A 12,316-nucleotide genomic window follows, 5' to 3' on the forward strand; every position below is an offset into this window, starting at 1 on the left:
CACAAAATTTTATTAGATGGCTTATAGATGTAAATCTTCAATATGTTCCAAGAATAGGAGAATAAGAAAGTTGATGTGTTAGCTGCTTTGGCTTCAACATTGACTCTTCCCGACCAAGCTCAAATCACTATCTGCCAAAAATGGATAGTACCACCAAATGTGAATGAAGAAAAAGCAAATCAAGATATGAAAGAAGCACATTCTGAAGTTTGTGGATCACATCAATCTGGGACAAAGTTGCATTTTCATATAAAAAGAATGGGGTATTATTGGCCAACAATGGTAAAAGATTGCTTGGATTATGCTCGAAGATGTCAAGCATGCAAATTTTATGCAAACTTTATGTACAAATCTCCTGATGTATTACATCCGACTGTTGCATCTTGGTCATTTGATGCTTGGAGGCTAGACGTAGTTGGACCACTGTCAAGATCTTCTGCGGCCACTTATACATCCTTGATGCGACAGATTATTTCTCAAAATGGGCTGAGGCAGTAGCCCTTAAAAAAGTAAAGAAGGAAAATGTAGCAAACTTCATGAAGGTGAATATCATCTATCGTGTTGGCATTCCTAGTTATATACTAATATATAATGGAAATCCATTTGACAATAAATTGATGGATAAGATTTGCGACCTTTTTAGCTTCAAACAACGTAATTCTTCAATGTATTATGCTGCTGCAAATGGTCTAGCTGAAGCATTTAACAAGACCCTGTGCAATCTGTTTAATAAGGTCATCTCCAAATCTAAAAGAAATTGGCATGATAGAATGGGAGAAGCTCTTTGGGCATATCGAATGACTCATCGCATGCCGAATCAAGCAACTCCTTATTCTCTTATTTTTAGAACTGAAGCAGTCCTTCCACTTGAACGACAACTACCGTCATTAAGGCTTGCCATCAAAGAGGGACTTACTGAAGAAGATAATGCTCGTCCGAGCCTTGAAGATTTAGAAGCTCTTGATGAGAATAGGTTGGAATCTCAACAAAGTCTTGAATTTTATCAAGCTCATCTTTCTTGTGCATTCAATAAAAAGGTTCGCCTAAGGTCCTTCCAAGTTTGTGATCAATTTCTTGCAGTTAGAAGGCCAATTATCATATCTCATAAATTGAAAATTAAGTTCACCTCAAAATGGGATGGACCATACTTCATCCAAGAAATCTATTCAAGCGGAACTTACAAACTTGTTGATGCAGACGACTTGCGGATCGGTCCTATCAATGGAAAATTCTTGAAGAAGTACTATCCTTGAAGCAGTTTCATACTCCTGGCACACAAGAGTATGAACTGTGTACGATTCCCAAAAGAAAATGTCCGATAGGTTGAAAATCTCGAATGAGGCGGCCTAGGCAAAAGTTAGGAAAAAATATTTTAAAAATTTAAAATAAAGCTCGCTTTCTAAACTACGTTATGACTTGATCCTCTTCACTGAGGTACGTAGGCAGCTTAGAGCATTTTTACTCTATGTTCAGTCATAAGAAGGAAAAAAATATATAATTTTGCCATATGAACATCATGTTGATTCTTTTAAATGAAGATTCAAGCACACATATTTTGTGCCAACTTTGAACACAAATCTGTATTAAATCGTAAATCTTATGAATTTGATTTTTATACAGATTGAAGATATCGAAGTTATCCTTCCAACAAAAAAAGAAGCTCACTATTCCGATACTCCTACTCTATGTACGAACTTTCTTCTACATGTGCGCAAAGCTGAAGATATCGAAAGATTCAAGCACGCAGATTTTGACTCAACTTCGAACATAGATTTGTGATTAACCATAAATCTCATGGACATGATTTTTATACATATTGAAGATCTCTAAGTTATCTTTCCAACAAAAAATGAAGCTCATTATTTCGATGCTCCTACTTCATGCTATGAATTTTCTTCTACATGTGCGCAAAGCTGAAAAAAATCTTAAGTTTTGTTGTAATCCTCATATGAACGCTAGCATATGTAGTCTTTTTTTAATAAAGAAAGGGGGCTCATGGAAAGAAACAATCAGAAGTTTGAATTCAAGAGTTTGAATCTTATGATTTCTTGGCGGCTTTTCGATCGCCTCTTCTAGCTTGGTTAATCTCTCAAATTCATCGTTAGACATCACATTATTTGCCTTCACATCTGCTAGAGTTGCTTGAAGTTTCTCCATGGATCCATCTAACTTTTCATGTGCCAGCTTTGCACCATAGGGACGGCATTGCGCATCAAAGAGGGCCTTTTCATGTGATTCGTTAGTCATTTTTTTATGATTTTAAAGTATCATAATCCGTGCACGACTTAAAGAAATTCTCTACATGATCCTCCAAAGAAGTGTAAAGTGTGGGTTGTCGTCTAAGTTGCAACTAAATAATAAAATACTTCATGAGTGATTCTTCATTAAAGCCACAACTCTAAAAAAAGATGTGCGACGCCACAATTGTAGAAGAAAATTTACAAAGTGTTGGTTCATCGCTAAAGTCGTAATTACAAAAAAAAGGCACCAAATGTGGTTCATGATCAAAGTTGAAGCTACAAAAGAAGAGATATCAAGTGTGGTTCTTCGTCAAAGCCGCAACTGCAAAATAATAATAATAATAATAATAATAATAATTATATATATATATATATATATATATATATATATATATTACGTGTGGTTCGTCATCAAAGCCACAACTTTATAAGAAAATGATCCACATATGATTCGTCATCAAAGCCGCTATTGTAGAATAAGATGTACTAAGAGTGGTTCGTCGTTGGAGCTGCAATTGTAAAAGAAGAGGCACAAAGTGTGGTTCGTGATCAAAGTTGAAACTACAAACGAAGATGCATCAAGTGGTTCCTCGCCAATTATGGATTACACTTCCCTTTTTTCTGGATATGACATTGAAACTTTTTGCAGCCCATCGTAAACTTTAAAAAAAGAAAGGAAAAGTGATGTATCTCACGGTGCAAAATGCACAAAGCTTCAAATCGGTATGGTAAAAATAATGACATATGCTCTCACGCTCTTCATGATGAATGATGTGTCTCATGTTTCCTATTGCATGAAGCTTCGAATCGGTGCGGTGAAAATTATGGCATATATTATCGCACTCATCATGATGAATGATGTGTCTCAAGGTGTCAATTGCATGAAGCTTCAAATCGTCATGGTGAAAATTATGGCATATGCTCATACTCTCATCATGATGAATGATATATCTCACGGTGCCAATTGCAGGAAGCTTCAAATTGGCATGATGAAAATTATGGCATATGCTCTTGCGCTTGTCATGATGAATATGATCCTATTGTCTTAAGAGTTTTATGTTGCCTCTCCATGTAGATGATAAAAAAATTCTCAATCAATATGCGGCTCTTCGGTAAAGATGTAGAGAAGTAAACTCATGAAGATTTAAGAGTCTATTTTCTATAGAATCAAGTCTCTTTCCATTCGAGCTCTCATACGCCAAGATACAAACGTGTTGGTCAGACTCCACAAATCTGCAAACAATAACAATAAAATTGAAGACCAACATCAAAAATTAATTTTCATCAATTCATGAAGAGTTTTACCTTTATTTTTCAGATATGTTATAGACTTTGATGTCTAGTTTCTATAGAAACAAGTCGCTTGTCATTCAGAATCTCCTACACCAAGATAGAGATGCTTTGGTGGAACGGCATAGAGATATAAAAAAAAGACAAATCTGATAGCAAACTTCAAAAATCAATTGCCGCCAATTCTGAAGGTTTTTGGTTTTGAATTTCGGAGATGTCGTATCCGTCTAAGTCTAGTTTCTGTAACATCAAACGGATCGTGAATTCAGTATTTCTACAAGTTATGAACTTTCTACAGCAGGCGTGTTGTGCTGAAAAAAGGTGACGAAAATTAAGTTATGTATGCCTCAAATTGACAATCAATCCTTTTAAGAGCATGTGAATTTATAGAAATCAAAGTACATAAATTGTATTTCTACAAGTTATGGAAAATTCTAGTGATGGAAAGTTTATTTCCTATAAAGTATGAAAATTATGGTAAATTTTCATATGAATTATATTATGAAAATTCAGCACTGGAATCAAATTATGGAAATTTCATACAAACCAAATAATGGCAAGTTTTCATAAAGATCAAATTATGAAAATTTTCCAAAGAAGTCGAGTAATGGAAATTCCATAAAAAATAAATTATGGCAAGTTTTCATAAGAATCAAATTATGAAAATTTTTCAAGGAAGTCGAGCTATGGAAATCTCATAGAAACCAAATTATGGTAAAATTTTCTCAGAAACTACATGAATAAATATGTCTGAATGAGAATAGACTCGCGTCATGAGAATTTGAATTCTTTGCATTCTATTCAAGTAAAAGCCTAAAAATTGCGTTGAAATCACAAGGTCTATATCACCAAGTCAAGCTTGTAGACGCAATCCTTGCTCATTGAATTGGTGGTCATTTCGTAGTTGATGACCCAAATGAAATTACCACACCATGAAGAAATGTCATGCGATAAGTCTCATCAGCTTGAAACATTTCAAGTTGAAAATGAGTTGATAAACAACTGAAATTCAAATGACCTCTTACAAATTAGAAAATATTGTAATAAAGACTATGGTAAATGTTGACCTTAACATATCGACATGGTCATCTCTCATGAAGCTTCAAATGTCTCGTGAAAGATCAACTACGATAAAAAAAACATTTGCTTCACAAATACTTCAAGGCTTGTCTTTACAAGTTCGACAAATCAAGCACCTCAACAAGCCTCAAAGTAGGGGCATTTGTAAACACTGAAGTTTTATTGATAAATCCATATTACATTTGGATTAAATCTTAAATCACCATATGTTGACCAAGTCAAATTACTGGTTGATAAAGTCTAATTAATATCTAAGCCAAAATTGTATGACTTAAATCAAGTCCAAATCATTTGGATCATTCCATTAAGTTGACAAGATGAGCCCAACTCATGTTCTTCAGGCCCAGGGATCAAAATTGCTCAGACCAAAATACCCTAAAGCCCTAACTCAAGCCTATATAAAGAGGTATTCTTCTGACCAAAAGGACAAAAAAAAATACATATACACAGGAATACATAATTGCTTTTCAGCATATAAAGAAGTCTTCGCTCCAAGGGTTGAGCCGCAAGTATTCCGCCAAATCAATAACATCTGTGAAGAGAAGAATCAGGGGATTAAATATCTTTTTGAGATATTTTATAAAGATTGTAACCTTAGTATTAATTCAAATACAAATATTATTGTTTGCTTGCTATTTTTCCTTTCCTGTATATTGTATTTCAGGATTGAAACTTTAGACGCATACACTGAGATTTGGATCATCCAAGGTACATTAACATGGCGTACTCCACCCCTGGTACCCTTTGATCATTCTTCAATTATATTTGGCGTTGCATTTACACAGTTGATGAATACCTCCACGCTAGGATGTAAATTGATCATTGATGCATCGCCAGTTGGATTTCCTTTCAAATAGCTTGTGCTATACAGTGATTGAAAGAACCTGTGCTTGGTTTTTCCACATCAACATGGGTGCATTTGATATCACATTTCATATGGTCGAGTTGTTAAAGTATCATTATCTTAAATTCTTCGAAGTCAATTGTTAAGGTTTTTAGCATTGATCAACCCATTAATTTTTAAGTTATAAGTTTACATTTACTATCTATTGCAATTTTGATGAATTTTTACACATAAATTTATATTTCGCATTAAAAGTACTGAGTTCAGATAAACTCGGTATCAATACATTAGATCCGCCTCATCCATCAAGGATTCAAGTTTGTGCTGTTGTTACATACAGATATTTATGACATGGTAAACTTGTGAAAAATTTGCAAGAACAATTAGTAAAAATTATCAATGTGGATATAGTCAAATTTTAGCCCCACATATGAAGCACAGCTCATTTAGTTGTAGTTGAAAGAGACATAAAAGCCCATTTGGACCTTGGCAGGAAAGGTCATCCTCACATTTAATTTGCATCTTATCCTATTGAGCAAGAAAAAATGATGGAAAAAAAAGTGATTGTATTAGGAGAAAAAATAAACATGTTAAGCAAAAATCTAGTGATTTTTGTCCACAAAAATGGCAGCTACTTCACTCTCATTGAATCTTGGGCTTCCATCACCAGCAGCCAACAATTTGAATAGGCATGGCTTACACAACATTATTACATGTTCGGCATCAGAAAACACGTCCCCTAATCAACAGAGTAAGAAAATTTCATATCGATCAATTATGAAGTCATGTTTGCATTTACGCCATTTTCTCCGTGGTAAAATTCTACTAGTATCTCTGTTTCAGGATGCTTGATGAGAAGGTCATATCTATTAGGAGCAGGGGCTCTTTCGTTGGGTTTATTATTACCCGCGACTCCCCTTCTAGCTCAAGGTACTCTGTTACTATAATTTTTATTCTCTAAACTTTTTACTTTTTATAATTAAATGACGTGTATGCAGGAGTACCGGAGAACTATGAAATCTTTGTTGACAAACGAGATGGTTATTCGTATTACTATCCATCAGATTGGAGGGTATGTTGCTTCTTTTTTTTTTAAGAAATGAATTTTTAGAAATTAGTAAACTCTCATTTTGACTTTGGATGTATGTACAGGAATTCGATTTCAGAGGTCATGATTCTGCATTTAAAGATAGGTATCTACAACTGCAAAATGTAAGACTTAGTTTTATACCAACTGATAAAACAGATATCCATGATTTGGGGCCAATGCAAGAGGTAAATCGCGGTACTATTCATCTATGTAGCCGTTTTTTATTAAGCTATCAAGGAGGAGAAAAATATAAAAAAGACATGTATTTTCTTCGTCATACCAACTTATTTCTACTTTCCTAAAGGTTGTGCCCGATCTGGTAAAACATGTTTACTCTGCACCGAATCAGGTGGCAAATATAATGGAAATGAAGGAGGTATGATCCTTTCTTATTCTCTTGATTGTACAATATACGTAGCTCTTTTTCAATTAGTCACCATATTTTTGTTCAAAATTATGTAGAGAACTACGGATGGGAAAAACTATTTCACCTTTGAATATGTATTGACATCTCCAAATTTTTCGCGGGCAGCATTTGCTACTATAGCAATTGCAAATGGTAAGTGATCTGGTTTGTTTCCTTTAACTGTACATTACATTTTTCTGCATTCGTATTAAGACATTTCGTACAGGGAGATACTACACATTAATCGTGGGAGCGAATGAAAGGCGATGGAGAAAATTCCGCAACAAACTTAAAGTGGTGGCTGATTCATTTCAGGTGTTGGACATTTAGAATTGTTCTAAGAGCTGCAATGATAGAGTCTTGTTCCATGAAACAGGATTTGCAATTTGTTTATTGAATTACAGTACAAAGAATGTTTCTGGCTATCCCATAAGTAACTGAAATCCCCTTGTAGTTGAAGCGGTGAAGTGTTAACGACAAATTTTAAAGTGATGGAAAATAAAGCACAAATAAAGTACGGCATGATACATATCTAATCTTGGTTTCAAATTTTAACTTTGACCTCCAACGTTCATAGTAAACAAACAAACACTTCAATTATCTAACCCTTTAATAAATAAACACGCGAGTCGTACCTGGCAAACATGTAATGTGCATGTATTTTGTGCGAGTTAGGAGTAGTAATTTTTGAGGTCCACAATGGTAAAAAAATGCTGAAATAACAACTCCACCATTAATGAATCCCTTTTATATATTTTTTTATATTTCCAAATCAAAATTCATTTAAATTTTTTTTAAATTCTAAAATGGACGCATAAAATATTTAATTAGTTGGCAGTCATTGAGTGGCTCACTAATATACGTGGGAGCATTTGCATTTCACTCTCTTTGTCTCCAAAAATCGTGTGTTTATTTATTTAATGGTATGATAGTTTAAGTGTCTATTTGTGCACTATTAAAGTTGGAGGTCAAAGTCAAAATTTGAAGTCAAGTTTAGGGTCCAATATATGTATTATGCCTATAAAATATGATGAAACACAGTTTTTCATTGGTATTTGCGAGTATAAGTTCTCTTGATTTTTCTCTCTGAATTAAATCTGTTATTCGAGGGTGGTTAGTAACATATTTCTCGAATATATGATAATTTGGACCTCTTTGAGATATATTTGATTGTAAGGCAATATTTGATGTCTTGATCTCTTTGTGAATATTCTAGGAGTTTATGACATATTTGACATACCTCTTCAAGGGAATATATTACCCTTATATAAACGTGAACTAGGTTTTAGAATAAAGTAACTTTTACCCTTATATAGGCGTGAACTAGGATTTAGAATAGAGTAACTTCTGTGAACTGTAACAAAGATTGAGCTCGTCTTGTAGAATCACACAAAATTTTGACGAGTTTGCTTTTTTATCCTAGTTAGACAATTTGGGTATATTACTTGTGAGAACCAAATCCTTAATAAGCATACTCTGCAATCAATAGTCATTCATATATGTTGAACTATCTCCATTAGTTATTATCCCAGAAAGCCACCTTTCTTGTTGAAGAAAAAGAATCTTTTTGAGATAATGACTACTAGTTGAACGACCATATAAAAAATCAACCTTCAATTTGCAATGTATCAGTCTAATTATCAGCTCCGCTGCCTGAACCTTGTCAAAACATATGATCCTGCGATATCTCTTTAGCATTCCTAGGTGCTTAATCATATTCAAGTTGCGTAGCACCAATCTGGAGGAAGTCTATCATGATCCAATGTGCCCAAGTTGCGATGGCACGTAATCCCAACTCGTTTAGCAAACTCAAAAATCGCGAACTCATAAGTTAAATACAACAAATAAAGCCTGAACAGGTACAACATTCAGATGAAATGCATATTCATGAGCCATAAATCAAATAAGTGTGATAAAGACTCCAACTTTACTCAAGACCGGCACTCCAGATGTCAATATCTTTATGTACACACTGCCCGAGGTGCTCGAGTTATACAGTAACTCATGTGGGACAAAACCTCACTACTACGAAAAATGACGTTGTAAGACAGGAAATCTCATTTTAGTTAGATGAACACTGCTCTATTGTATGAAAGAGTGATCTTTCCCTCTTATGATAGCCGGTATCTAACTTTTGAAACAGAGTCTCGATATAGCTCTATACACCTAGATCCATATCTGGGATAAAAATGTTCGAAGCACCGCCTTTATTAGTTATCTTGATGTCGAAAGGGAAGAGGACAAGGTCTTACTTAAAAAGTGAAAAAATGGGAAGTTTCCGTCTTAGTTTCACTTCCTTGAACTGCCTGATAGCCTACTAGCATACAATGTGCCTTTCCTAAAATGAAGGGATGAATTTCGACCTTGTTTTGAGCCATCAGCCTAGTAAAGTGCTACTTCTAAAATGATCATTAAGGTCATACACTCGATTCCCTTAGATAATTAGATAAAAAAAAACACTCAAACTATTTATTACTGCAAAGAACTATTAAACACTTCTAACATTAAAAGTAACCATTTATAGCTCTAGATATAACTCATTGTGTGCATCAACTTTAGAAGACTAAAGCAGGACAAAATGTAGATATACATAGATCATAAAAGTACTAGCATTCCCATGTTACATGTTAATCTTTATAAACAACATACAGTGAAAGAAATTTGATCTAGTAATTCTAAGTCATAACACATGAATTTTTACACAAGATTAATGAACTTACAGATTCCTAAGAGGAAATGAAAAGAATGTTGTCAAACTTTATACTTCAGCCAAAAAAAAGCATGTGGTGCTTAGAGCCACAAGTGACACCATTCTAATCCATGGGCTGGTATGACACTAAAATTCATATAATCAATAATTGAAGATAACTGATGTGGAAGCTAAACTGAGATAAATCCAAAACAATTGAATAGTAAAAATAGAATTTGTTTGAACAAATCATAAAGTTAAAACTATTGTATGACTATTTGAAAGTCTCTACTAAGATGAGTTGTTGGAACAAGCCCCCAACCAACTCTAATTGTCTAAAACTGAAAGATTAAATGTCCTCGGAAGATGAGAACTCACCAAGCTTTGTTGTTGAGATGATACAGAATTGTACATTTGTACTAACCATGAGTTGTATAGCTCTTTCCTCAAAAGATCGAGAATTCACCAAACTTTTTTGCTGAGATGATACAGAATGGTACTAACCATGAGTTGGATAGATCTTGTCCTCAAAATATGAGAATTTACCAAGCTTTGTTGCTGAGATGATGCAGAATTGTACTAACAACGAGCTGGATACTGTAAATGATTTTTTTTAATAATTGTGAAAACATAAACAATCTAACATTTAGAAATCCTATCAATTATTTAGGATCGTAGAACTATATGATTTTCACATATATTTAATACTATAATATTTCGGTCAAGAATACATACCCGAATCTGCCATTCTAATTCTTGACTTGATTGAGCGGAAGTCTTTTCTTTTGGTTCTTTAGAAGTTGTTTCTCTCTCTTGCCTTATACTTTATGTGTATCTTTGATGGATAAGACTATATTTATGGCAGAGAGAGGACCCTTTAAATAGAGTGTGTGTTTTAACATCATTCTCACCTTTCCATCATGGTAAGTAGTGGAGATAATTAATAGTTGGAAGAGGTAATGGGTAAAGTGAAAGACTTAATGAGTAGTTGAAGTAACTTCTCCACTTCCCCACTTCTCCACTTATTCAATTAGAATCAGAATTTAGTTAGTAATTAAATATTAAACCAAAATAATATTAGTGTGAGTGAGTCATAAAACTAACATTCCCCCACTTGACACACGTAATATCATTTACTTTATGATTTAATAAACATTTCAATTACAATGTGCACATATACTATATTCAACATTATTTGTTGTTATTAAGTAAATCAACTAATATGAGTCATGGCAGTTGTACACCACCTTATTTGGCATAGTCCCTTCCATGCACTACAATATTAGTTTATTGCCTAACACAATATTTCAAATACATAATGGGTCAACCATAATGCTTAGAATAAATATCTTTATCTAAAGCAAAATATGTCATCATCATTCTCAACATAACGTCTACAAGAGCAAACAGGTAATAATAGAAACATATATATAGTTGATCTCAAAGTGTCAATTTCATAAACATAATATAATCTTTACATGAAGTCATTCATTGCTATTAATAAGACTCATTCTTTTAACACGTTAAACAAATGTTTTGGACTGTAATCCTTTCGTCAAAGGATCAACAATCATAAGTTTGGTGTTAATATGTTCAATTGTCACTTTATGTTTTTGGACTTCTTCCTTAACTTAAAAGTATTTCAATTCCATATGTTTGACACTCTTAGAATACTTATCATATTTAGATAAGAAGACTGATGCAGTATTATCACAATAAATTTTCAGCAACTTGTAAATACTGTCGACTAGTCCAAGTCCTGAAATAAAGTTTCATAGCCAATTAGCCTGAACTGTGGCCTCAAAGTATGCCAAAAACTCAGCTTCCATAGTGGATGCGCTATAACATATTGCATCGCACTCTTCCATAATATTGCTCCTCCAGCTAATAGGAACAAATACCCAAATGTGGATTTTCGTGTATCCACACAACCAGCATAATCTGAATCTGAATATTCAATCACATCAAGATGATCAGATCTTCTATAAGTGAGCATATGATCTTTAGTTCCTTGCAAATATCGCAACACTTTCATCGCAGCTTTCTAGTGATCCATTCCTGAATTACTTTGATAACGGCCCAACATTCCAATAGGGAAACTGATATCTGGTCTAGTTGTAACGACCTGTTTAGTCGTTTTAAGCAGCAGATTTTATTTCTGGAAAAACTGGCTAAGTCGACGGATCCCACGACGAACCGTCATGGGCACGACGACGAACCGTCATAGATACTGAAATCGACTCTCTGAACTTCGCGACGAAGTGGTAGGACGGACCGTCATAGGCGTGATGGCCCGTCATAGACCCTTGGTAAAAATCTAGTCTCTGAACTCCGCGACGTAAGCAGCAGGACGGATCGTCGCTGGCACAACGGCCCGTCACGGGCTGTGTAATCCCAGGATGGGTCGGATTTCTGTTAAATGTTTTAAGGGGCGTTTTGGACTATTCCTGCTTATAATTATAAAGTTAGTGGTTGAATATTAATAATCCAATTTCTTGAGGGTTAAAGGAGATAACCTTAAATTAATTAGTGGGCTACTTTTACCATTTTTGATACTTAATTATATGTTAATTAGGGTAAAAGAAAGAGGGTTTGAATAAGAAAAATAGAAAGAACAAGGAGAGGGAAAGAGAATCGATCAAGAGAGAGAGGAACAAAGAGGACAACAGAGCTTTGG

General features: G+C 34.2%; 2 protein-coding genes across 3 annotated transcripts; both read left to right on the forward strand.

Annotated features, from left to right (window-relative positions):
* Positions 1-617: 617 nt before the first annotated feature.
* Positions 618-1,779, forward strand: LOC104649722 (uncharacterized). The gene is made up of 2 exons (XM_010329253.1): positions 618-1,037; positions 1,621-1,779. Exons 1-2 carry the CDS (start codon positions 618-620, stop codon positions 1,777-1,779), a joined length of 579 nt encoding a protein of 192 aa, XP_010327555.1.
* Positions 1,780-5,931: 4,152 nt separating this feature from the next.
* Positions 5,932-7,486, forward strand: LOC101256723 (photosynthetic NDH subunit of lumenal location 1, chloroplastic). 2 transcript variants are annotated; one of them, XM_004248637.5, is made up of 7 exons: positions 5,932-6,205; positions 6,298-6,384; positions 6,453-6,526; positions 6,607-6,729; positions 6,849-6,920; positions 7,007-7,103; positions 7,177-7,486. In XM_004248637.5, the coding sequence occupies exons 1-7, from the start codon at positions 6,079-6,081 to the stop codon at positions 7,278-7,280; spliced, it is 684 nt and encodes a 227-aa protein (XP_004248685.1). In that variant the 5' UTR covers positions 5,932-6,078; the 3' UTR covers positions 7,281-7,486. The 2 variants fall into 2 exon arrangements, with proteins under 2 accessions (XP_004248685.1, XP_025883652.1); XM_026027867.2 differs by having other exon boundaries at positions 5,956-6,205; positions 6,284-6,384.
* The last annotated feature ends 4,830 nt before the right edge of the window (positions 7,487-12,316 follow it).

This window comes from Solanum lycopersicum, chromosome 10 (genome assembly GCF_036512215.1).
Source record: "Solanum lycopersicum chromosome 10, SLM_r2.1".
NCBI lineage: Eukaryota > Viridiplantae > Streptophyta > Magnoliopsida > Solanales > Solanaceae > Solanum > Solanum lycopersicum.

Excerpts from the sequence above, each read along its gene's own strand:
- LOC104649722 (XM_010329253.1), top strand. The coding sequence starts at position 618 with ATGGATAAGATTTGCGACCTTTTTAGCTTCAAACAACGTAATTCTTCA. Across the intron at positions 1,038-1,620 it reads CTTGTGCATTCAATAAAAAG|ATTGAAGATATCGAAGTTAT; the intron begins GTTCGCCTAAGG and ends ATTTTTATACAG.
- LOC101256723 (XM_004248637.5), top strand. The coding sequence starts at position 6,079 with ATGGCAGCTACTTCACTCTCATTGAATCTTGGGCTTCCATCACCAGCA. Across the intron at positions 6,730-6,848 it reads ATTTGGGGCCAATGCAAGAG|GTTGTGCCCGATCTGGTAAA; the intron begins GTAAATCGCGGT and ends ACTTTCCTAAAG. Across the intron at positions 7,104-7,176 it reads TACTATAGCAATTGCAAATG|GGAGATACTACACATTAATC; the intron begins GTAAGTGATCTG and ends CATTTCGTACAG.